Source organism: Corvus moneduloides, chromosome 6, assembly GCF_009650955.1.
Source record: "Corvus moneduloides isolate bCorMon1 chromosome 6, bCorMon1.pri, whole genome shotgun sequence".
NCBI lineage: Eukaryota > Metazoa > Chordata > Aves > Passeriformes > Corvidae > Corvus > Corvus moneduloides.
In genome coordinates this window covers 32,112,009-32,139,677 of record NC_045481.1, presented here as the reverse complement: position 1 = coordinate 32,139,677, position 27,669 = coordinate 32,112,009, and the positions used below count along the sequence as shown (strand labels likewise).

The following is a 27,669-nucleotide window of genomic DNA, read 5'->3' as shown; positions in this document are numbered from 1 at the left end:
GGATGCTGATTTAAACCACTTGGGGCTAGAAGAGCCCAACCATAGCTCAAGTAAGACTACTAAATTAAGTCTAACTCCAGGGTAGTCATCTTCTATCAAGACTTACTTTGGCTGATCCCAGGGAAGTGCTGTATTTCTCTCAGTTCCCTTAGAGCTCCATTTTATCCTATGATATTGTATATTATTATATAATAAATGATTAATTTTACAAACAAAGGATACAAAATGATCCTGACTTAAAGACATTTAGGTCATTTGTGAATGTCAAGTGCTGATACTTTGAACAGAGAACAGGAGAGGTGAACTACAGCGTTTGCTATGTTAATGACAAAGTATGGCACTGAAATAAGCAGAGATACTGCGTGGATCAGATTTTCAGTACAGAACAAGACATTTCACAGAAGAAGGTGATGCTTTTCACACATGACCATAAAGTGCTGTAAAATTTCTAGAAAGAAATCCTTTGATTTAGGCTGAATAAGAGAAGACAATAAGGATGCATGGCTGTAACATCCAGAAAGGATATTGAGGAAATGCCCTTAAAAAACAGAACTAAGAGACTGAAATAGGAACTTTGAGAAAACTGCTTTCCATTTGCCTGTACCTTTATCTCTCTTCTGCTTTATCTGTAGTTGGAGAACAGTATTTAGGAAAATTGTATGCAAAAACCTAAGTTTTCTGGCTTTATACTGCAGCTCCTACTCCCCCAAATTAAACCGAGTCTTCATTTCTCATGCAGTTTTTTTGTTATTCTGAAGTTACAGCACTCATTTAGCTTTCCTTCAGTTAATCCAAATACTGATGTATCTGTGTTTCCCTGCTTTCTCTTCAAGTATTCTTCTCTCCTAAGCTCCTTTTCTTTATTTTCATTAAACTTTTTGGTTGATGTTCTGAAGGTGAATTGTTTTTTTAATTTTCACTCTTTATCAAAAGCATACAAATTAATCTAATTTATATACAATTCTAAATAAATAAAATCGCAAACCTTCTGTAATATTGCTTCCTGAGCATATAGGATGTACATTCCATAATGTCTGCATAAAGGAGGCATCCACCTGAATATTTCCATTTGACACGGAGAGATGCTGAAATAAGACGATGGTAACAGGAAAGAGTGAAAATTATACACCTAAAATATTTAGTATATCAATTTATCAACAAACCAGAATGCATTATAAAGCAAACATATAAATATTCTTCTAGAATTAGTACTCTCAAATTTGGGAAAAAGGCATGGAAGCGGTCTTGTTTTGGAGGAGGGACTCACACACATGCACCCCGTTCTGTGAGGAAAAATAAAAATGCATTACAACCAGACATTATTCCCTAGATCAGAAAAAAATAATTCATAAGAATCCCAACCAATCTCGCCATATCCTCACAGAACTTTGTGTTTTCCCATCATTTGACCACTGCCTAAAGAAACAAACTTACCAGGTATCTTTCAGAGGACACACTGACCAGGATAAGGTCATCACCTATTCGAACTTTTTCTCCTTCTGACCTTTGCTTAGAAGCAGGGTGTATTGTCCACCAGCATGCCTCACCTATAGGACAGAGGCACTAATCAAGGTTCTACAAAACAGACAACTCCCAAGAGATCTAAGGATATCTTTATTCAACATTGAAATATCATTATAAAAATGGTCTTACAGGACATTCACCTTATAAGACCACATCATTACTCTTTTCAATGATTTTCAGTCCTTTTGTTTTTCCTTGAAACTTTTTGTCAACCAATCTTTGTCATATCTGATATTTCCCTTTTCAAGTACTTTCAAAGACACTGTTTACAAAATACTGCTCAATACTGCTCTCCCTTGGAGGTTCTCCTTGCCAGTAACTTGCTGACAGCTACCTTCATCTTATATATCATCTTTTGTGTCTTCTTTTGTTTAATGGTCATATTTAATTCACAACCTTCTGTACCATGTAGCATATCAGATCTGGAAGCAGTTCAACTAGCACTACAAACCATACGATTACAAAATAGCCAAACCGAAGGGTGACAACCATAGAACATTTCCTACACATTAAACACTACATGTTAAATGTTCCAAGTTACTCTGCACACACACACACTGATTCTGGGAAGATTACCTAATTCATTTCACAATTTCACACTCTTCAGAGTGTGAAAGATAGGACCTTGAAGAAAACAAGTTGAATTCAAATTTCTCATCAGACAATGAGAAGAGGAAAAAAAATGCAATGGCAAATTTGGTAGAATCAGACAAAGCACAGAAATGTGTTTGATTGATTAAGATATTTCATGTAAAACCTCCTTAAAACAAAATTACTAGTTACATCCATACAAATGTAAAATGCTAAATCTTCAAAGGGAATAGTTTTTAATAGCCAATGGCTTTTCCCTCTGCTACATGAAGAATACATCCTGCAGCTCAAACTGATTCATTAGGACAGTTTCATAGGTGAGGAAGTAGGGCAAGGGGAAGTGATTCTATGGTAGTCAGTTTATGAGCTTTCCAGGCATGCAGTAGTTACCAAAACCCTCTGTGCAGAAATGCAACAAAGCACTCTTTTTATGTGTTGCTTTTTTGAATCTTATCTATGTGTACAAGGGTTTTCTTGAGTATGTACAGTTAAGCAAATACCAATGAAACAACTACAGATACTTGTTATAAAACCTCATTGATAGACGCAGAAAAATGTACAATAATTCTGAAAAAAGCTATAAAATTATAAAAACAGATTCCACTGAAACTATTTTCTTAGAGATTAAACATACATATTCCTTTTATGACATACATTCCTTTTCTCAACGTGCCTATAGAAAATGTTCTCCAACTAAGGCAACCATCAAAGATAGCCAAATAACAGGCTGCTAATATCTGTCTAAAGACATCTTCTGTATGGTTATAAACAACTGAAAGACAAACTTCACTCATTAAAAAGAGAAACTTTTGTAGAGAGTCCTCCGAAAAGAAAGATTCAAAGATTATGATTTACAAAAATTTTAACACCTACACTGCCAGTGCCTCTCCATCATCAATTAGTCTATTTGATTTTATTTTCAAAATAATGAAAAAGCAATAGAAAGCACAGGATTATATTATCACAACTGGTATTTCTTTATTTGAAGCTCTATATTAATGAGTTGTGTATACAGATACTTAGATTTTCCCTTTGAGATATACATCTGGGCCTGAGTACTACAGTCACCTGTTATACTCTGAGGAGTACTCATCACTTTCAGTAACCATGACCACTATGCACACAGCAGCATGTAAATCTATTTGTGGCTCTTTATGGCTAAGTTACCTTTGCACTCATGTAATATAGCTCCCAGTTGCAACTCATAATTTATATGTGTTTTCATGGAAGCACAGAATTTTTTTTACTATATTTCTGTCAGCAATAATGTTAATGGCAGTACTCCCAGAAATACACTAATTAGATTTTAAATCTTTCTAGTAATGTCACATTTGTGTTGTATCTCTTCCACTTCGTCCCATTATTGTTTTGTCCATTTTATGTGTGTATTTCTATCCAGCTCTTTTAGCAATGTGCTCATTACACATTTTCTGGTTTCCTGCACTACAAGTTGCAAACTTCTTTTGATTCTTGGTTACAATGTATATTGTGAATGCACCAATATATGGCTTTTCCATAGTGTCAGAACACAAAACCAAAACAAATGCATCATATTTATTTTATTTGACAGAAATTTTTTACTTTGACCATTATCCCTCATTTTATTGCAGTTGTGTTAAGTCAGTTCAATTGCAAGACTCTCTCACATTCTTACACAAAGTCATTTAATTTGCTGAAAGTCATTAGTACTGACAGTCATTTCTTTCAGTCATCTTATTCCTGATGAAAACATAAGGACCCCATTCATAAGCTTACAGTTACATTAAACTCAATGCCTCTTCTAAAACCAGAAACGAGTGACTCATTTTCCTTCAAAAATAACTTGCCATACCTGCTGCATTTTCTCGTAGTCCCACATCAAAGGCAAGTTTATCTGTCTGGGATCTCGATGATGTTAAACATGTCAAATACTGCAAAACAGTGAAGTTATTGAAAACAAAAACCCGACAGTATCCATTAACACACATGCCAAATGAATACATTCACATTACGTCATCTTACTATCATATTTTTAATTAGTTAAACATGAAGATATTTGTACAGAAGCTCTTCCTGAACTTAAAACATCTAAATTATTTTCCACTGTAGCACATTTCTACTTCAGCTGTGCAATTTAGCTTCTACCTTCTGAAGTTTCATATAGCTCATCAGATAGGAACAGGAAAACATCCAATTACAGCCCTATCATAACAAATTTGATTCATGAAAACATTAAAAAACATACCAAAAGGCAGTAATCATACTTGCAACTAAGGTATATCAAGGCAACTACAATTTTTATGGTTTATAAACATAAGCAATGAAGTTTGAAGATTAATGTAGCATTTTCTAGTACAGGAAAAAGGAAGGGAAATATTTTCCTAACTTCTCAATTCTTCAGCCTTCTATTAGGTGTATTTACATGGGCCCTAGTAGGTCAAAGATTCAAAACAGCTGAAATTTTCCAGTTGTAGAATATAGTACGATGAAATCTATACAAGGCAGCCTGAAGACAGCATCTTTGTGGGCATAATCCCTGGGAACTATGGGATGTCAAATGGAACACCTTATCTCATAAAATATGGGGAAAAAATAACATATATCACAACAAATTCTAGCTGTAGAAGTACTTGCTAGTGGAAGTATCATTAAAATGAATTCCTTAAGGACACAGCAATAATCCATGGCCAAAGGAGCTTTTCCACTATGATTCTGAGTTAGATAAAGAATCTGAACAATCCTGTTGTGTTAAGACACCATAAGTTATTAACTTCTTTTTCATCTAGTGCAGACAATAGCTTGGAAAAAATTCCAAATTTACGTGGTATTTATTTTGGTAAAAATACATTTATTACTCATGCTATTCATTCAGTGCAAGTGCTCCCTCACTTACCATTTCACTGAACGAATGTCGAAGTAGTATAGCATGGCCATACAGCAGGGTCCTGTGGCCACCCCCTTGGGCTGCCTGCAGAACAGGATGGACAAAGTCAGAACTCCACTGATCATGGACCATGATCAGAACTATGCAACAACATGAAGAGCTATGACAGTTCAAAGAATAAGTGCAAATATTGCAACAGATTATGAAATGTACACAGTGAGGAAAAAATCATAATAATGAAGTTGCTACAGCAATAGCCAAATATCTGCCAAAGGAGCAAATGGGGTTTTTTTGTCAAAGGCTTTTATTGTTACCTAATTTTCATTATGATTTAGTAAAACACAGCATTTGCAAAAACATATTTTAAGTTAAATAAGATACTACTTACCTTTCTTATAAACTTCACGCAGGCATTAAAAAAAATGACAACATAAATATGTATATATACATACAGAAAGTGAAATCTGAAAGAGAAAATAGCATACCTACTGCCCAGAACAGTTTAAGGGTATACTAGGAATATCTACTTGCTAATGTTAATCTTAAACATGTTTCAGATTCATCAAAGGAACTGCATCCATAGTTTCAACCAAGTACAGTTGTTAATTTTGAATATGTAAAACCATGACAAGATCAGGGAGTGGCAACCATTTGCTTCCTTTAGAGGATTTAACACTCGTCTTTTGAGTTCCTTTTGGATGGTATTTAAGGTCAGTTCTCATCCTTGGATTCATTTGGAAGGGACAAAGATAATTAAAGGATACTCTAAGAACTCAAATAATGGTTATACACCTGTAGGCAAATGGTTTTACACGCTGTGAACCACACATAAGCTAAACTACCACCAAGCTTCTTCAAAATATGTCATTCGTAAAAAGAAGGTTTTAATCCTGCAGGAACTTCACTGTTTGGTGAAGAAAACTGGAACAACATTTAGCAGTGAATATAATAAGTTTTTTATACATTAAAACTTTCTTTATTTTAATGAAAAAGGAAAGTCTTAACAGCAAAGTCAACTGTAACTACAAACAGGTCATCAGAAGAAAATTACATGTCTTCAGTATTCAGTTTGCAACAAATATATGAATACTGACAACAAGCAATGAAACAATTCGTGCTATTTTATTACTGAGAGTTTTTTAAGTGAATGGCTTGTAACTTTAAGGCTGACTTACTAAAAAAAAACAAAAGAAGAAAACAACTCAACCAAACCAAAAAAACAAAACCTCCAAATTGAATAAGCTACATTCTTCCTGTAGAAAAATCTAAAACTAACAGCAGAACTCTGTTCCAATCTAAATTTAATATGAAAAACAAACCACTTTTTATTTCAGCCTTGCTCTTAGAATGAACTGCTGTATTCCTACTGCAGTTTCCCCAACGGATTGTACCTAACTTCAAAATAAATGCAGGAAAAGATACTTTCAAAATAAATACAGCACAACAGATTACATTGTCTTTTTTATTGTCTATTGCTCCTTAAGCAAGAGTGTGATCATTTTCACCAGACATTTCCTCTACTTCCAATCCCAAATAAAATATTCATATATCTTTATTAACCTCAGATTAAATCTTTCAGCTGAGGTTTGGGGTGAATATTTTGGAAATATTAAAAATTATGTAATTTCTTAGGAATACTAGAAATGTTTAAATCAATCTTTTGATTTCCTAAGCCTATGTTTTATAGAATGCAATGTAATTGCAAAAATAAAAAATCATCATTTTTTTATGTAGTGGAAAACAAAAGATCAGTATTAATAAGTCTGAAAACCATGTATGCAAAGGTTGACAGTGCAAGATCAGAGGTGACAGATCTCCATCTTTCTCATCTGTGCAATAATATGTGCCAGTTAAAGAGCTGAAGTGCAGGAAAAACCATTAGGGTGTAGAATAAATAAAGCCATAGAGTTTTATCACGCTCACTTTGTAAGAGAATAAAAGTTCAATTCAGCTCGATTCAGCTGAAATTGGAGAACTGGGGTCAAAGCAATCAAATTAATGATATTTCTGGATTTGTGGATTGCAAATATTCAAAAGACAGTTGCACCAGCTCCTCACTGTCAAAGAGAAATTAATATGAATACAGTAGTGGCGCTATAATGTCGCAAGAAAACTGTGACATCAGGACCCTCTTCTAGAAAATCCTGGACAAGGAAAAAAATGAGGAAAATCTATATTCAGATTTCATGTTCTTTGAGGTAAATTTACTTACCCCTTCACTAGCATTATCCCCTGTGCTGGCCAGCATTTCTTGAAGGGCTCTGACAGATAGTGACTGCTCAAGGACGAAATTACAGATGCAAAGGTCTGGGGGGACATACTGTAAAAGTAATTAAACAGTACAAGAACAGATCAGCAGAACAGGTGAAACAGGATGAAAAGTAGGGTTGAACACGTTTATTTTAATTTTTTGATCTATACTTAATGTCTACTTGTGTGGTTTTGAGGTACATACTATTTTCCTGTATGAAAACAATATAAATCCATTCTTCATAACTTGACAACACAGCAATTTTACATTCCTTGAGCTGTATTACTCACAGTAAAATGAAAATTCTTCAGGTTCAAAAGAAAAAACATTTCCCCTATATATTACTGCTTTCTTGTCTTTTAGAATGACACCACAAATATTGTAGTTCTCTAATCTCACTGACAAACAGAAGAGAAGGTACATGATCTTATTTGATGTATGAGGTTTATAGAAGATATTTACAGCATTAACTAGATAGATAAGATTCAGAATCTTATGACATAATAATATGAACTCTTTTAGGAAATCTCAATTTTTGAATCAATGTCTGCTGGTTTTGAAACGTGAAACTTACATTCAAAGAAGACTTTTTTTTTTCCAATTTCTTGGCACTGATATATCCAAAGAAAGATATGTCCAAGGGAAAAAAGTCTCAAGAGGAACCATCAATGTATACAAATACATGGCAGAAAAGTACAAAGAAGACAGATCCAGAGACTACACAGTAGTACCCAGGGAAAGGACAAGAGGAAATTGACACAAAGTGAAATACAGCAAATACTTTTTAAACATGACAAAACCCCCTATTTTTACTGTGAGCATGGTAAACAGTAGAACAGGTTGCCCAGAGGGGTTGTAGAGTCTCCACCCTTGGAGATACTCAAACTCTGACCCGGGTGTCCTAAGCAATCTGTTCTGTCTGAACCTATTCTAAGTAGAGAGTTTGGACTTGATGACCTCCACAGACTCTTTCCAACAGTAACAATTCTGTATTCCATGATTCATGATAAAGATCATGGCTGTGGATGAGCTTTAAAGTGGATATGGACTTCTTCTTTTTTACATAGGAGTCACAAGAGAGAACAAAATTCTTGATAACGTTGCATTTTAAGGTCGTGAGAAGTGAAGAAATAAAAACAATTTAAGAAAAAGATGCAGAGAGAACAAAAGAGAGAGGAGGTCCTCCTCCATTTGATTTATTCTTAACATTCTGTTCTAGTAGAGGTTTACAGTTTCATCTTTTCTCTCCTTTCTCCTCTCAAGCTCTGCTTATTACTTGGGGATTTTTTGTTTTTTTTTTTTTCTTCCCATTTCTCTAGCTTCTATTTTCAATTTGTCATTTTTAATCTTTTAAAATTTTCTTTTACTTAATCATTTTTGTCCCTGTACATTTAAGGTCCTGATTGATAATGAAGTCAGGAGCAATGCTTAACACCAGTAACTAACAGGTGACAATGCTTCTAAAATTATCAATCCAGTGTATCAATAGATTTCAACCTGCAGCAGTAATAGAAATACATGTGTTTAGTGAACTTAAATCTTAGTAACAGTCTGGAGACTTATCTTGAAAATAGGAAGTATTTCAGTTACAGCAATTTTCTTAGTTAAAGAATAGCAGCTTTCAACTGCTCACAAGTGTGCCTCAAAATTTATTTGGAATCTCTAGGAAATTTTTGCAAACAATTCTAAGATGAAGTCAGGAAGAAAAACATACATAAGGTCCCTCTAGCATCACATTTAAGAAACCATAATTAAATGTGCTTGTGAATAAGTAGGTTAACATTCACTGATCAGTTACACCAGTTGAGAGTATCAGCTTCTTACTTTAGCTTCTGATGTTGGCTCCAAAAAGCACAGGCGATTCCCAAGTCCCTCAGCTGCCAAGCAAAACTTCCTTTGTTCTTTATGAATACTGGCAACACACTGAAGTACTACTTCATCATCCTGTCACAATATGAAGTACAAGAAAAAAAAGTAATTATTTAGAAGTTATATACACACTACAATGTTAAGAAATCCTGCAACATCTGTTGCAAATTAAGACATTATACTTCTATGACTGATATAATGTACATATGCAGAGATTCTTTTGATGTATATCTATATCAACTATAAATGTAAAGATTTCCATATAGATTTATATTCAAGACTTTATCAAAGTGACACAGACTGCACACTATCTTCATGACTTTTACAAGCGTTGTGTCCTTTTGTTTCTTTAGCAATATAAAACAAACTGTAAGCACACTGTTACTAAGTTTTACTTAGCAAAATATTTTTAACGCTTACAGTAAAAAACCTTTAGTGCAATTTTGCAAACAACAGTGCTCTTTGTCAGCACAGTAAACTATCAACACTATTCCTCAGAATGCTGAATTTTAACTTTTAAATTTTCATGTAATATAGAAATCTCTGTGCACAACCAAAGATCCAGGAGGCATTTTTCAAGTGAAAGCTCAAGTAAGTCATAAGAACTTGATCCTCAAAAGACATACCCCAAGAGTAACAGCACTCTGGAAAAGCGCTTTTACAAGTTATTGCATAATATAATGCCAGACGCATAAAGTGCCAAGCTCTTTTTCACCTCTTAATATGTGACACTAAAGCTGATATAAGCAAGCCAAAACAGATTATATTTAGTGTTTCACTGTGTCATAGAACTAAAAATAATTTTATTTTCCAAAACTTGTCCACTTACTAAGAAAATCACCTCTGAGAGAGCAGCAGTAGAAGCACTTATTTTTATACAGGCATGTAACTGTTTACCAAAAGACACTGCCTTACAAGTTTTTAAGGGGGCGGAAGCTGATAAAACAAGAGTGATATGATATGTCACTGTCCCCTCCAGCTACAAATTTATACTGGTGTTAATTATTATTATCAAAGCAGATACACAACAGCCGCCTGTACTGAACTCTGAGATCACTTGAACAATTATGTTCTAAAAGCAGAACTGCTATTTACAGTCCCCTTCTGCAACTGCAATGCTATGACACTACCATGGCTTTGGTCACTTGAAATAAAAGCTGGGAGAGACAAAGTCATTTTCACCAAAGGAGCTAAGTGACACACCCTTTAAATAAGGAAATCAAAAGCGTGTTTTCCACCTGTGTGATTTTACACGTGTGCAAGTTACAGGGCTTTCTTTTAAGAGACCCTTCACTGCCTACTTATTACTACTACTACTGAAATGGGCAACTATTACATTTCAGACTAATCAGCAGTTACAGACAGTGTTTTTCTTATCTAGCTTTGCATGACAATCAATAGTGGTTTCAACAGTACAGAAAAGGATTTAAAGATATTTTTGCAAACAATTCTAAGATGTAGGAGTCAGAAAGAATTAATTAATTCAAAAAATCTATCTTTCTTCCTTTTGCTTCTGCTTCCATTTCTATAAAATGCTCTCTGAAATTTTTAGCTTCCAAGTTCATTAATAAAATAATTTTCTGCTTTTTAATCTTCAGTGAAATAGGTTGCAAAATATTAACAATACAATTAAACACTCATTACTACATGCCTCCCTTAATGAATATTAAAAAATTATCTATTTGGTGGGGAAAAATTAGAACATATGTAAGATAAAAATAAAGATGTTTAAAACATTTTTCATCATCTGGTTCCCATATCAATATTTGAACATACATATTTTAGAGCTAAAAATAGTACAATACTAAAACATGAATTTATAAATACCAAGGTTTTGAATAAAATTGAGATTTGCAACTTAGCTTGCACTTATCATTACATTATATTACTTCCATATAACTCAAATTGTATTTATTCTCCCTACTATATTAAAGTATTCTTCATTCCACAGAGGTGTATGCATAGTCTCTATTGTAATTCGTATTTCCCTAAAAAATGAAGTTATGCCTTCGGTCATTTTACAAGGGCACATCCTATCTTTTATAGGGCAAGGGGTCACAGCTTCAAGCTGAAAGAATGTAGGATTAGATTAGGCATACACTGGAACAGGTTGCCCAGAGAAACTGCGGATACCCCAGCACTGGAACTGTTCAAGGCCAGGTTGGATGGGACCCTGAGAAACCTGGTCTAGTGGAAGGTGTCCCTGCCCATGGCAGGGGGGTTGGAACTGGATGAGTTTAAACATCTCTTCCAACCCAGACTGCTCTATGATTCTATGAACATACATAAAACTTACTTAAAATGAGAATTAATCAAATAAATTACTACTTTCTTTTTAAATCCACATGCATAAAAGGGCAAGAGTTTCTAACATAATGAAATTAGTATTTTAATATTCTAGAATTCAGAAAAATAAGCACTTAGCATTTACACTGGCATCACAAAAACCTTATCGATCATTAAGTTCAGTAATCCCAAAATACAAGCACAGAATGTTTTAAGAAATGTATGCAGCATTCAACACCGAGGTTTTTTGTTATTCACCTAAATGGCCAGTGTGCCCTTTCCTTTGTGCTACAACACTTAACAAGCTGGACATTTGCTATGTAGGGTAAAAAAACTTCAGTAGTTTTTAAACTTTTTTTTTTAACTATTTTTTTAAAGTGGCAAGAATATGATATTATACGGTATTTCAGAATGTTTTGCAGTAAAGTTTTTAAAAGTATTCATTCAGGACTGAGCATAATGGATTAGCAGAACCTATACAATCTGCAAATGAGACAATTATGCCCTGTTAAGATGATTTAGCGTTAAAGTGTTCTCACTGAAGAAACATCGTTCTGGCTGAGGTCTGTAATTGCTTTTCTGGCCTGAAGATGCTAATAGAAATGAGTTTTATGGAGTTGCTATGCTATCATGAAAAAGCAGTACCCTGTTTGCAGTACCTAGTTTGTGAACCATGAATTCAACATATTTAAATGGTTTTGATTCAGTAAGTGTTTAAAATGCAATTTTTCTCATCTAGCTGCTCTGACATTTCCATGTTCTAGTCCATTTACTTTTGGGGGTGGGGTCTTGGTTTTGTTTTTTGTTGGGTTTTTTGTTGTTGTTGTTATTTGGGGGGGTTAGGGGGGTTGTTGTTGTTTGGTTGGTTGGTTTGTTTGTTTGTTTTGGTTGGCTGGTTGGTTGGTTGGTCGGCTGGTTTTTAATAAAACAGGCTTAGAGTGCGTGGAATCACAGGCAGGAAAGGATATCCATAAACGGTGGTCATTTGCTCAAGAAACTGCTTTTGCTATTGCTCCTCAAAAAGTACACACATTCTAAGCATCAGTTACTAATAACTGCTTTCCACCAGTGGCATCATCAAGAATTATGTAAAGTTAACCATGAGATACATTTTGTACTACCATAATTCTATCTATGCACAAATACAGATGCATAGCAACTTTTAACTGGTTTTTTTCCTTAATGAAGAGGAAGTGAAAGTTCTCCCCTTCTGTCCAGAAATCTCATACCTGATTAGGATTAATCTCTCATCCCTTTAGCAAAAGGACACAGACAGAGTAACTCCATCCCAATTCTAAGAAGGTTTATATATAGAAACATTGAAATTGCTAAAATGTATTTCAGATGGTCTGAAATCCTGCAGAATTTACCTAGTGTCATGTAGCTAATGTGTCACAATACTGTCCATTGTCCATTCATGTATTCACACAAATGCATAACTTTTGCAAAAAGGAAAAGGACAGTTTTGAACATTTGGGGGTTTTTTGAAAGTAGGTAACCACATAACTTTGTGTACTGCAAAAGTAAATTTCTATTTGCTTTGGCTAGATCTGAAGCTGTATTCCGAATTTGACTATGTAGTAATGTCAATGTACACTGATAAACAAAGGTATTTCTAAAACAGTTACAAATTCAATATGTTCTAATTTTAAGAATGAACAAGTTACCAAAATAGAACTTGACTCTACACAAAAGTATGTCTTTTGTGAATACATTAAATATTTAAATTTTTTTTAACTGAAAACTTTTATTCCTAGCCTTCAGCAATACAGAATCAAACGGTATACTATATAGCTTTAAAAATTAATTTTTAAAGAACCACAGTCCAGTAGTTCATTACCAAACACTATTTTGTCTTGATGTTCAGGCTGTCTTCTTCCTCAGGTTTCAATATAAAGTGATGGTGAACTTAAACTGAGCTTCCTGTGACAAAATAATAAGTCAAAACATAAACAAAATTGATCTTTTATTACTCAATTACTTGACTTGCTGCAAAGGGATTCAATGATCGAGGTAAATTAATATATTGTTGACATGACCTTGCTCCTTCACAATTCACTATTTTATCAACACAGAATTGGATAATAAAGAAATTTGAAAAGTTAATTAAACTTTTTCATTTATGTTGCATATATATTCCCTAATTAAGAGTTGTAGTGACTTATACAATGCACATAAATTGTATCCAGAAATAGACACAATTCAATATATTTTATATTATCAAACACAGAACCATGAATACACTAAATATATACATACAAATTTTGCGGGAAAATTATACCCTAGATTTAGTTTATTACCTCCTGAGTCAACATCCAGCTAATCTCTATTCTATTCAGAGCTGAAAATGAACTGATAAAATAAAATTGACATGACACTGAAAATCAATCAGTTCTAGATAATGAATCAGCTTTGTTATAATAGTTCAAGAAGAAAGTTTTCTCAGAAAAGCATATTTTGCCTATCATTTACTCACAGCTGCAATAAACCTTCAAACTTGCACAGGAATTACTAACTTAAATGCAAAGTGATACAGAATTGTTTGAAAGTATATTCTTCTGTAAAACCATGGAAAAATTTTATTTGATAATACATCCTTTCCATCAAGAAATATATATTATTTTTTAAAAAGCCAATAAATGTCTATTAAACAAGGAAACCCAGAATTCCTGGGTTATTATGGTAAAACAAGCAGGCATATCAAGTTGATGCTCTATACAGACCTGATTAATGTGAGACACTTGCTGATTATGGATCAGTGTTGTGAAAAAATGAACTAAGTAAAAATCCACAGCTGCCTTCACTCTTTGATAGACAACATTCTACTCACATCTCTTACTCTATCACTAAGCACAGGATGTAAATAAATATCTTGCTAGCATTTGAACACTAGCTCTAAACTGATTCTTCTACAGGACTGCATTTCTTTAGAGTTTTCTGGAATAATCTTAGAAAACAAGTAAAGTTCACCCGAAATTGCAGTCTACAGTGGCTGCATTTTTTTTCACAAAATAAGTAACTACATGCAGAGTTGACAATGCTCTAACCCAAGATGGATTTGTTTGTGCCCACCAAAATTTGTTTGAGCCCACCACTTCCTTTCCCAAGGGGAATGGTCTCAATGAAAAGCTACCTCCATGAGGTTCTATTTTTTGCAGAACTTTGTCCAAAATGCACAGCATCAGTGCATGGCTAACATCACAAAATAAGTTCAGACATTTCTTAAAACAAGTACAGGAAACATTATCTTTGTCCCATTTAAAAAACAATCTTATAGTCTTAATTAAGAAATAGAAAAGTATTTCTACTTGCAAGTTTAAGCTTTAGCAGTGTTACCCTAGGATATGGAACTGGATTTTCCTCTTCCTACAGCAAAAAATCTCTCCTAAATCTAACCCCATTATAAGCATTTGAAGTGGAGGGAAGAAAGGGGGAGGAGGTATGGCAGCAGTCACAATCAATGAATACACGAATCCTTTATAGAATTCTACATTTTCTAGAGTTTGGCAACTTAGTTTTGCAAAGATCTTGATGACAGAGTACAGAAGTGAACTTCTTATGCTGCTTATGATTTCTTCTCAGTTACCCAGGATTCACCATTGTTTTCAGGTCAAGATATTTTCAGATCCCGGCAAGCAGTTTTTGTACTTGAGCATGAAAGGGACATGCCTCCCTTCCATCCTCTGCCTCTCCAGCCTTCAGCCTGCTCTTGAATTCATGTGAAATTCTAATTTGTAACCTCCTGTGCACTGAAGTAATACAGTTCAGCTACAGGAAAATCAAATTCTTGTGTTTGTTTTCAGTCTGGGGTCCACAAGTTGCATTTCATATTACCAAGTTCCCACATCACAAGTTTCAGTGAAGTTTGTTGTTCATGTCACTTCCAGCCTGTCTTTTCCAGTCTAAAATGTCCTAACCTCAAATAATTGGTTCCTCATCTGATTGTCATCCTGTTCCTCATTTGACCTTTCCCTCAACATTTTCCAGTTCTAATGTTTTCTTTTTAAAATAAGATAATCACAATTCCATTTATTATTAAAGGTATGGAAAAAATCCCATGTTTCTGCAATAGCAAAAAGATGTTCTCTATTGTGTTCTTTAGTCTGTTCTAAGTAATTTCTAATATTTAATTGCCCTTTTTGGCCATTAATGAGTATTAAGCTGGTTCATTAGCTGAAATACTATAACACCAAGATCTTACTTTTAATTTCTGAGCCAATTATTTTAAACATGAAGCTGGATTGATTTTGTTTCCCCTCATATTTACAAATTAACATTTAGCCTGAATTTCAACTGTTACTTAATTTCTGAAGGTCTTTCTAGAATGGTTCATGGTTTGATCACATTCCCACTACTCTAAATAACTTCCTACCATGAGTGCTGTACCTACTTATCCCCCTTCCCAGATCCTCCAACTCCTCCCCTTCCCTGGCGAAGGCAGTCAAACGAACTGATCAGCATCCATCTTAAACACCTCAAGCTGAATAATATCATAAGCAACCTGCTCCAGAGAGCACTTACAATCTCAGAAACTCTGATGTTTAGTGAAATAAATAAATAAATCCAACAAACTAATTAGGGCCATGAGTAATAGTTTTAAAATATGTATAAGTCTGCTCCAAAATGGAAAGGAATATTATATTTCCCATGTGTAACACATAGAACTAGTAATATAAATCTTTAACTGCAGCAAGATTCAGGCTGGGTATTGGAAAAAATATTTCCTTTTCCTTTCCTAATGATAAGACTAGTAAGGCTCTAAAACTGGGTTGGTTATAGAACATGTTATCACCACAGGTATTTAAAAGCAATTTATGTTAACATCTGTGAGTATGCTGTTGCAGGGGTATAGTCAGTCTTTTCTGAGACAAGGAAATATACATACCCTGAGGTGTCTTAAAATCCTTGTTTTTCAAGATCCCCTAACTGACAAATAATCCTTCATGGTTACTGAACGCTAGAACATGATTTATAATCCACTACGGACCATCAGTTGGGTTGATCCCAATGCAAAAATATATATTTTCCCTCTGTTTTCTACATATTTATGTTTTCATCTCTTCTCGTGAAAAGCAATGAACAACCTGAAGTGAGGCTTTAGAATTAGAAATAGACATTATTCTGCTGTCTTCTCTTTATCTTATTCCAACTATGTTTTAGTTATACAGTTTTTTTTCTGCACAATTCTTGAGCGCACAAGAAACAAGACACAACCTGCTTCATTTCTTCATGGGTATTCACAGTCTCTCACTTGACAAATTGCAATAAATATTTTCAAAAAGATTACTAAAGATTACTATATCTTACAATTAGCTTCTCTACCAAATGTGCCATCAGTCAGAATGATAGCAAACAGAAATTCCACTAATTTCATACTGTAAAATTCCAGCTTTATATATTCCATTGCAAAATGTGCATATACAGTTAAAGTTTTGACTTTTAAACTTTGTGCACACTACTGTTTGAATATCTTGGTAATAAAACTCCTCTCTTTTTTTATTCTTGTTTTTTAGTCATAGGGTAGTTCTCCCAGCAAAATGTCATTCTAATTTGACAGTGACTTTTCTTTGATGAGGAAAAAAACAAGACAGGCTGGCAAAATAAACCAGGACAAATATTTTTCTAAACAAGGGAATGAAATGCAACACCACAATTAAAGTAAACCCAATATACTTTTAAAAACACTGGATATTCATAGACATAGTCTCTGTTAAAACATTTGCTGATAACTGAATTCCGATGCTCCCATGTGCAAATATTTTGTACTTGCACTTTTGCAATTCTGTTCCTGATTCTATGCCAAGATATATAGGGAAAAACATATACTTTTTGTCCAGTGCTTTTCACCTATACCAAAGGGCTATATAACAAGTTAAAACTGTGATTTAAAAAAAAAAATATTCCAAATGGGTTTAGTATGACCCCCAGAATTTGGGAAAACAGAAATTGCGTCTAATTCTATTCTCGTTTTTCCATTAATGAAACTTCCCTGTCCAACCACCCAGGGGCCCTCTGGCACAGTCACTCTTGCACCACCTGAGCTGGGACTGAGACCTTTTGGCAGCTACACCCCCACACTCACACACTCACACCAGGTTCCCTCACCTGCTCGACCACAGGGTTCCCATTGCAGTCTCAGATGTCCAGATCCTTCAAATAATTTAATCATGGTGCAATAACTAAGTAACAAAATAAAGCTCGAGCTGGTGCCCCCCAGGAGGGACCCTGAACACAGGAACCCCATGGCTTTTGTACCACCACAGTCTGAGCACAGGAGACTCTGGGGGCTGTGAGCTCCTGCTGGGCCTCCGAGTGTCTGGTCCCCTGGCTGGGCCACAGGTCCTGTGTCCTTCTTTATGCAAAGGGTCTCCCAGAGCCCAACCTGCAGCTCTCACTGCAGCTGCTCTCTGAGATACTTTCACTGAATGGATTCCCCAACATTTAGTACTGCAAACTATGTAGCACTCTTTAATCTGTAGAATAACAAATGCTAAAAATCAAGTGAGGATACAGAACTATTCTTTCAGAAAGCTTGATAAAATTCACTTAGATAGAGGAAATAATTGTTTTTAAATTGTGTTATTTATGTCCATTATAATTATGTAAATAGTTTAATCTTATTCTCAAAAAAATACTCAGTGCATCATAGTCAGTTTTTACAAAAATGGAAAATCATATAGTCAATATCCACCTACATCATGGATAATACAGCAGCTTTAATAAAAGCTGGAGGTTTGGTCTTTGAATTTCTAGACAGTGTTTTGTGGGAAGTGAGTCTAAATCACCAGACAACAGTGAAAATACAGAATTAAGTGAGTAGTCAAAGTGCTTTTTCACTTGATCTATTTTTTTTTTTTTGGTAGAGTGATAAATCACTTTTCTGTAGTCAAATTTCACAGCTGCTATAAGGCTAATGATGTATATGAAACACTTGTCACACCCATTCCTTGGTTTGCTGCATTAAAGAAGATAATTGAAGAAAGGTGACTCAAGTTAGCAAGCTGATGAAGCGTACCAAGACTTCCTAAATACCAGTATAAAAATAAAGTGTGTTAACTATATGTTTCTGTTGTATAAATCCATTTAAAGGATCCATTAAAAAGAGTCCACAATTTACCTAGCTTCCAACTGCTTAGTAGATATAGTCAATTATTCCACTAATTCTAAAACAGAAGCTTCATAGAACACCACTTTAAAGGATTCCACTACTTCCACATCTGAAAAGAACAGAACTTTTCAAACCTATGAACACATACTCTATTATTGGGATTAATTGCTTCAGTTATTGTTACTGCAACACTTGGAAAATTTGAATTTTTTCTTTCTCTTATATTGTGAAAAATTAATTTCGTAAAACTGATACAGAAAACAGTTCTAGTATGGCTTATTATTTCTGCTACTGCTTTTCTCCTTATGATAAAGGATGTGGAAAAATTCTGGCTGTTGAATTTATTATTTACCAAGGCAACACAGTCTTAACTATTTAGACTTCCTAATTAAGTTCATAAAAATTAAAAGGTTCTTTGATTAAATCATGCTTGGGTTGTTTTGGGTTTGAGGCTATGATCCAAAAAAATAACTTAATGTATTCATTTGCCATCTAGCTAGAACAATTCAGCTGGTTTAGGTTCCTGTACTGCAAAAATAGAGTAATTTTCCTGCAATTAAGAACAGAAGTTTGGTAATTCTGTATCACATGTCCATGCAGAAGTCAGATTCAGAGCAAAAGTACATAACTACATCAGAAGTCTTGCTTCATGATCATATCACTTTTTCTCTGACAAATAACTGAGGTATAACCCTCAACAACAAAATTCCTTAGGGGAAATTTCCAAAAGCTCCTCTATATTAATCTTTATTTGCTAAGGCAATTCAATTCTTAATAAACAAAATCATTGTTCATTGTTACACAATGACTGACACTTGTGTATAATATGCAGTACAGATTTGACTAATTGAAGTTTTGAATATTTTGGATTTTTTTTTTGTTGGAAGACAGAACAGATTTCTCACTTGAAAAGTAATTTTTATTACAGTTACAAAGCTAGTGGATGTCATGGATTTTTCATTTTGCCTACTCTTTGTCAAGACAAAAAGCAACTTCTTTCTTTTTTTGACTAGTCCTGAGAAAATGAAACAGGAAACAAAGTAAAATCTCAAAAAATGTTTATAAGCCTCAAAAAACCCCAAATCCAAAACACATAGAAACAAAGAAACAGACAAAAATTAACTAGACCCTACTAGGCTTACACTCTTACCTGTAGTTTCTATCAGTGCATCCTAGCAGGTCTTTACTAATGGCTCAACATTGATCAGCAGTCTCCAAAAACTACTACAGATGTCTGTGGAGTCCTGAGATTAAGGGAATAGTGACTAGCTACTAGAAGCAGCTTTGCCTTACCAAGCACATGGGGAAAGGTACACGACAGAAGTTGTCATGTGAAGGAGCAGGAGCAATTACCCTTGGTCTGTAAACTTGGAAAGGGAGGACAGTGTGTGAACCTCCTCTTTGGAGATAAATTAAGAATGTACATAGAGAAAGAAAGTGTACTGTTTCTTCCAGGAGAGTTTTGTTGTGTATTCTTTTACTCTCTTTTCTTCTTCAGATCAAAACAATGACAAGTCACCCAGTTCTTCAACAACTCAAATCCCTCTCTTTAAGTTGAGTAATATGCACTTTAATCATATGCTTCCTTATCAAATTAGAAATGAACAGAACAAAGAGCAAAGAGGCAATATGCAACGCATATGATCCATGCTGAAGCTGTGTGAACATATAAAAAGTTGTGGAATTTAAATACTTATTTTCAAACTTAAGTTTGGACATACTTATTTGTCCTAATTCAAATGTTCTTATAGGTAACTTTATACTTCTATTCAACTTGAAAGGTACTCACATTGCCATATTCTATTCAGTATTTCCATGTTTAAGCATTTCAGTCATATTGTCAGGCAGCACAAGAAAAAAACCTATGCCTGCTCATCTAAAAAGATATAAATCTGAAATTATAATAATGGGAATAAAATTAAACTGTAAACTGCTAAGACAGATAAGTTAACAGGACAAATTTAATTATTACCTTTCTTTAAAAAAACACCCAAACAGTATTTCCAGTCATTAAACCATTTGTATTGTTTTTTCTCTTACATACATGCCAGCAAAGCAGATGTTTCCTGTTTACAGAACTACCAATTTTGTCTCACAGCAGTTACATTCTGCCGTTCTGCCAAAGAGAAGTGAATCTTCTGTATATCTCTTGAGAGCACTTCTTTTCCCCACACTATCCACTCATAATAGTGAAGACAAAATTTTTCAATAAATACTAATATACTTGTTCCATAAATTAATACTAGAAATATTGTTAACTAAAGTATGTATTCAAGGACTAAGGCAAGGTTCAATATCAGAGTCAGCTTATGAACCAAAAAAGGTTCATAAAAGATTCAAGTTCTATTTTTCATTTCTGTAATTAGAAAAGCTTATACAGGTCTACTGCAATATGATAGAATTTATTAGTACGTCCACACAGAAGTGCATACTGCATGAATATTTTGGTCCCAAAATACAGACATCACAGTCATGTAATTGAATCAGGAAGAGGTCACATGAATATATCATCTTAGGCTTTCCTTTGCTTTCAATGTCTATAAATAAATCTTCTGGTAAGCAGTATGTGTTAACATCTAAAACAAAGGTGTGCTGAGAGACCTCATATTGTAAATCACCACAAAACCCATAAACAAATGAAGGAAACCAATACCCAGAGCAGATCTTAAATTAGTGGTGGTCATGGGGAGGTGGATTCTCAGGAGATTTAGCTTTACTTCCAGTACTTGCTATTGGTTGTTTTTAACATCTTTTTATAAATTGAAAGCCTTTATTTCTTCATAGTAACATACCAAGGCCTGTCTTCCCCCAGTAAGCATACAAATTTCTCCCAGTAACCACAGCCTGTTGACTGCAAATGGATCCTTATGATGACAGCAGAGTTCTTTGATGGAAATAGCACCCTCTGACCATTCTCAGAAGACTTTAAAAATAGAGTTGGGGTTTCCGTTGTCAGTCTATTCCTTCAACAGTGGTTGGACCAAAGCCTAATCATAACTCTGGAACATACTCTCGTATCTTATATCAAGCCATCAGCAAGGCAGAATAAGCAAATATACAGCAATAAAACATAGTCAGTCCTTTTCACAAAAAAAACCAACAAACCCAAACAAAAACAAAACCAGAAAAACCTTTGAATAAAATATTGCTTCAGAAAGTCAAGCAGTGTAATATTGACCATTTTGCTGCTTTTTTTTTTCAATTCAAATTCCAGGTTGTATACTTGATATTGAAGCACTTAGATAGTTTGCTGCCCTTCGTATCACAGCTTTCTCTACCTCTCCCTTTACACAGTTCTTCGTGGAAATGAGATAGCATGAGATAGTGACCAGAAACGGATATCCACCCCAAATACCAAGACCAAGTGTGATATCCAAAATATTTATCTATCGTCTGTCATTAAAGCTGTACCAAATATTCTTTAAAAATCATCCCTTTGACTTCAAACTGAAATGCATGAGAAAAAGACTTATTAATAGAGCTGGTGTAAACTAGTTATGCAGACCAGGTTGGTGCACCTCAGGCAAATTAAATATGTCCTCTCCTATCAGGCAGAGCCCTGTCTTTCTTTACAAAAGTGTTCTGGTTTCAGCAGGGGTACTGAAAGGGTTTCTTCACAGTGGCTGGTACAGGACTATGTTTTGGATTTGTGCTGAACAGAGTTAATAACATAGAGATGTTTTTGTTATTGCTGAGCAGGGCTTACACAGAGCCAAGGCCTTTTCTGCTTTTCCTATGGCCACACTGGTGGGGAAGCTGGGGGTGCATGGGAGGTTGGGAGGTGACACAGCCAGAGCAGGTGACCCCAACTGGCCAAAGAGATATTCCAGACCATATGGCATCATGCTCAGTATATACAGGGGGTGGAAGAAGGAAGAAGGGGGGACATTTGGAGTGATGGTCTTTGTCTTCCCAAGTCACCACTACAGGCGATGGGGCCCTGCTCTCCTGGAGATAATGAACACCCGTGGGAAGCCCTGCGTTCATTCCTTGTTTTGCTTTGCTGGTGTGCATGGCTTTTGTTTTCCCTTTATCTCAGCCCATGAGTTTTCCAGCTTTTACCCTTCTGATTCTCTCCCTGATCCTGGTGGGGGACTGAGTGAGCGGCCGCGTGGGGCTTGGCTGCCAGCTGGGGTTAAAGCACAACAGAAAGGAAGTGACATTAAGTATACATGTTAATTAACAGAATGGCAGATTGACTAAAAGCATCAAGATATACGCCATGCTGATCAAGAAGTGGAATTACCCAAGAAAGGTGTACCCTGCCTAAGTACCCTATCATTGCTTACTAAATGGACATGTTAGAGCAGGTCCCAAGGAGGGCTGTGGAAACAGTCAGATGTTTGGAGCAGCTCTCTTGTCAAGAAAGGCTGAGAGAGTGGGAACAATTCTCTCATCGAAAAGGCTGAGAGAGCTGGAGTTGTTTGTCCCGGAGAAGAGAAGGCTTCAGGGAGATCTCAATGAAGCATTTCAATACTTAAAGGGACTTATAAGAAAGATGAAGAGAGACTTTTTACCGGGGCTTGTAAGGACAGGATAAGGGACAACAGTTTTAAACTAAAGGGTTGATTCAGATTGGACTCAAGAAAGAACTATTTTAGAAGGAAGGTGATAGGACACCACAACATGTTGTCCAGAAAAGCTGTGGTTGTCCCATCACTGGAACAGGTCTCTGAGCAACCTGATCCAGTGAAAAATGTCCCTGCCCACAGCAGTGGGCTGGACTAGATGATCTTTAAAGTTCCCTTCTGACCCAAACCATTCTATGATTCTATGAGTTGTGGTGTCAGTACTGGCATGCTTTGCAACTCTCACATTCATAACCCCTGACAAAGGTTATATAAGCAAATGAAGAAATATACTAGATATATTAGGAAAGGAAGGTATTATAGTTCATTTTAATGGAACATCCTTTTGGAGAGAGAAATGAATGTAAGATACATTATTGTGTATGTACAGACTTGCACATATTTTGTTTGTTTTACCCATTTATTTTACATCTGGTGCAAGTGAAGCAGGCTAACCAGTTAGCAACAGGAAGATATAACATACAACATCCATAAAGACAAATTTATAACAAATTTATTTTCATTTCAGAAATTAACTGGTTACTGAAGTTCACAAATGTAAGATATTTTGGCATAATAACCCAGCCTGTAGGGTTTAGCTTAGAAATTTTAACTGTTCAAAAAGGTATCATAAATACTAATGGAATAGCCAGTGTCTTGTCTCAATTACAGATGAACCAATTTAAAAAACTTGACACCTGACAGCAGAAGGAATCCAAATAGAAGCTGTCAGCCTTTTGGAATCTTAGTGCATGACCACTACCAGATTAGTAAAGATACCAACAGCAATAAACATTTAGATCATGTCTATTTCAAAATGAGAATGGGTGTGCACTGTATTTAGCATATTATTCTATTTAAATCTATTCTGTCTATGACTGTTCTCTCTAAACTATCAACTGTAAATATTTCAGACATGCATTCAAAACCACATTTGTTAAAAATGTAAGATTTCCCTTTTGGACTAACAGTTTTTGCTAGGAAACTTAAATGCTGACTTTAAGGCAAAAATCCTATGGATTTTTTAAAAGAACCCAATACCATTCAGGATTTTACACATTGTCTATATCAATTGTTGACAAAAGGGATACTTAGTGTACAGCTTTGAAAATGAGGGACATACAAGGAGACAAACAATTATCTACCTTAAATTTTAGGAACTCGAAACAAATTGGAAAAGGTCCTACAAAAAAAATAAAGCAGAATTTGCTCAGTCAGTATAAGAAGTTGTAGGCTAGCTGCTTTCTACATGAAGATAGAAGAAACCTCTGCAGACACTTTGATTTTTTTAAAATAGTAAATCTCAGAGAAGGTTTCACAATGTCACAGCAACCTGAATTTAAGTCTTGTTCTTGTCAAGTGTAGGCAGCAGAACCACAGATAAACAGGCAGTAGCATTTAAACACATAAAGAGAGTTTGCAAGACCCAGGACTTTGCACCAGATCTCAGAACCAGAGTGAGCCTGTGAACAGCCAATAAATATTTACATGCTACTTACCCAGATTTTAGGAGGAAGGAAAAAAATAAAAGACGTGAGAGCTGGAATGTTACTGTATAATTTTTTTTTTTTTTGCCGATGACTCAAAGATGACATCAGCTATGAGATAAAAGAGGTCTGAAGCACAAATGCAAGGTACCAGAAGGTCTAGAATTGTTTAATGTCTCTTTGTAACTGTTTTATATCTTGGGGGAAACAACAATAGGTTTTAAAGAGATTTCAATCAAGAAAGCAGAGTTTTAGATTAAATCTGGGGCTTCTTTCCCAAACCTTCTACAGACAAGACATAAACACAGCTGTGAACGTGCAGCTCATGAGCTGCCAGGCAAACGTGGATTGGTAAGAATGGGAGAGCTATGAAACAGGTTCAAATTTACGTGTATACATGGGGGATCACAAATTAGACAGAGGAGGAATTCTAAAGGAACTACAACACCTGTAGTTACTGTGTACTAGCAAATACAGATATATTAATGTATATTTGAGCATTCAGTCAATATACAGATATATTAAGAGGGTGTAGAGGACATTGAGGAGCTTTTACATGCAGTGCTCTTCCTCAAACAATTAACTAAACTTCTCTGATAATATTCTTATTGAGAGAATGTCAGAACGGTGTGCCATCACATATGTGGTGGTATAGATTACCTAGACAAAAAAAATTCTGGGCATAGCTTTTAAAATTTATTAGAAAATTGATACATTTCAATGATAAATTCCATTCTGTGGACCTAGATATATATATAGAATAGATAGATAGATAGATAGACACATATATACATGAATCAGCATCAGCCACAATTGCTTCTCCAATGTTAAACCACAAAATTAAAGAAACTTTATAGTTTATAGGGCTGTGGTGCCTACAAATTATTTTAAAATATGCTTAATATGCAAATATAATGCCTTTGAAATCCAGCGCATCTTCCATTTCTTAATCCGTACTCCATTATGCTGATACTGCACTAGGTATATGCACATACCTGCTAGTTTGTTGTGTTTTTTCTCTCAGTAAAACTTTTTAAAGTCTGCTAAGATGAATTGCACTCCTATTTCAACAGCAAGTTCTGAAAACCGTAAATTACTGTCATGTATATATGGACTTAACTATCCGTTACAATCCTGAATTATGACTTCTGAAATTTATTTCAGAAGTGTGCTCTCTGATATTTTTGGAAATTCTTTTAAACAAAAACCTCACTAATATTCAGTAATCATCCACATCTGCTACAGTTGAAAAGAGAAAAGGCATCAGATGCAGGGAAAATTACAACAGAAATGTTTCAAACACAGTTTGAAAAACACAGCAGATACTTTAACAACCTTCGTAAAAATACATGAAATAAAAAGGACTGAATAACATAGAAGAGCTAGCACAGAAGTAAAATGTGAAAATTTAAGTACATTCAACTGCCGTCCATTCTATGTCAAGCATTTACACATATTAAAAAAGCTGGGCTATAGAAAGTGAAATACTCTAGGTTTAGACAAGAACTAGCAGGGACAGGATATAGAAAGAGCATAAATGGATCATATCCATCAACTATACCCTCCAAAATAAAATATTCAAACCACCAACAAGCAGCTGCATGGCAGTTTTCCCTGCACAGTGGTTTATGTCGTACAATTATCGCTACTGCAGCAGGAGATACCTACAAATCTGCAAGTATAGCAATGTCTTTTAAAAGTGACAGATCAGTCACTATCCTCTAGCAAACTGAGTGGGAATATGTGAGCTAACTACATGTTCAGTCACTGTTGTCATTACATTGGATCTATAATTGAGGGCAAGCACAATTACTGGAAATAGAATGATTTCTATAAAATTAGGGAAAATATTTCTCGGTGCCTACTAATTGATGTTACAAAGCATAACAAAGACACTTTAGTTTGCTTTGTGGGTTTTTTTCATAAAATAGATGGTGTCAAAGTGCACTTCATGCTGCAATCAAGCTAACTTCTATAGAAAAGTCAGTATCACTGTATTCCCCACTGCTCCTGTCACAGATAAAATGTTAGCAGTGCTTGCTTACTTGCAAATCACTTCATAAGGTTCACTCAAGAAGTCCGTAACACCTGTTCTACCAAAAATCAGCCAAAACATTCACTAGAAAATTAGAGAGCCAAACAGCGATACGTTTTCAGCAGAGAAGTTAATGAAATTTAAATGTTTAGTAATCACTTACATACTTTGCACTTTACAAATTTACATCAAATTATACTCACCAGCCAGCCACATCACAAGAAGCAAAGGATACCCAACCATCTTGTCACCAGGCAGCAGGAGGGGACCTAAGAGATGAGGGGAATGGAACCAGGTCTCTGCCCAAGACAAGAGGTGAATCCCCTCCTGGCCTACCTCACCTTCCCAGGTGCCCTCATACAATAGGTGTGAGGCTCTGGAAGTGAGGGTCAGGCACACGGCAACATGGACAAAGGTTCACAGGTCAGGGAATTGTCCAGGGCGAATTAGTCTACCTGACACACCATGACTGCCTCAGTCATGAAAAAGAAGTCATCCATGACTCCCTTCTGAGAGAAACAGAGGGATCAATATGATGATACCAGACCCAAACCATAGGGAAGTCTGCTGTCTCTTTGGGGTCCAGGTTAGGGATGTAACCAAGAAATTCTGCAGCCTGGTACAGCCCTCTGATTATTATCCATTACTGGGTTTTCAGGTGGGCAGCAATGAAGTCCCAAGAAGAAGCATGAGGAATATTAAGAGGGACCTCACAGCTTTGGGATAACTCGTTGAGGGATCTGGAGCATAAGTAATGTTCTCTGTCCTGGCAGTTGCAGGGAAAGGTGGGAGTAGGAAGATCACACAGATGAATAACTACTCTGAGCCTGGTGTTACCAGCAGGATTTTGTGGTTTTTCATCACAGATCGGTTTACAAAACACCAAGCCTGCTGACAACAGATGGGGCACACCTGTCCCAAAGCAGAAAAAGGATCTTCACACAGACTTTAGCAGGGCTCTGAAGCACTGAAAGAGCTTTAAATTAGATTTTAAGGGGGAAAGGGATAAAACCAGGCTTGCAAGAGATAAGCCTGAGGGTAGCATATCAGGGACCTTTTCACTTTCTACAACTACCTGAAAGGAGAT

The 27,669-nt window shown here is 35.3% G+C and overlaps 1 protein-coding gene across 1 annotated transcript in view; it reads right to left on the bottom strand.

Moving 5' to 3' along the window:
- Positions 1–27,669, bottom strand: part of RYR3 (ryanodine receptor 3) — a 201,952-nt gene that overhangs the window by 143,192 nt on the left and 31,091 nt on the right. Inside the window, 7 exon segments of the mRNA XM_032112924.1 lie at positions 986–1,085; positions 1,435–1,547; positions 3,947–4,025; positions 4,988–5,062; positions 5,367–5,378; positions 7,191–7,298; positions 9,054–9,173. Coding sequence (XP_031968815.1) covers positions 986–1,085; positions 1,435–1,547; positions 3,947–4,025; positions 4,988–5,062; positions 5,367–5,378; positions 7,191–7,298; positions 9,054–9,173 — 607 coding nt within the window.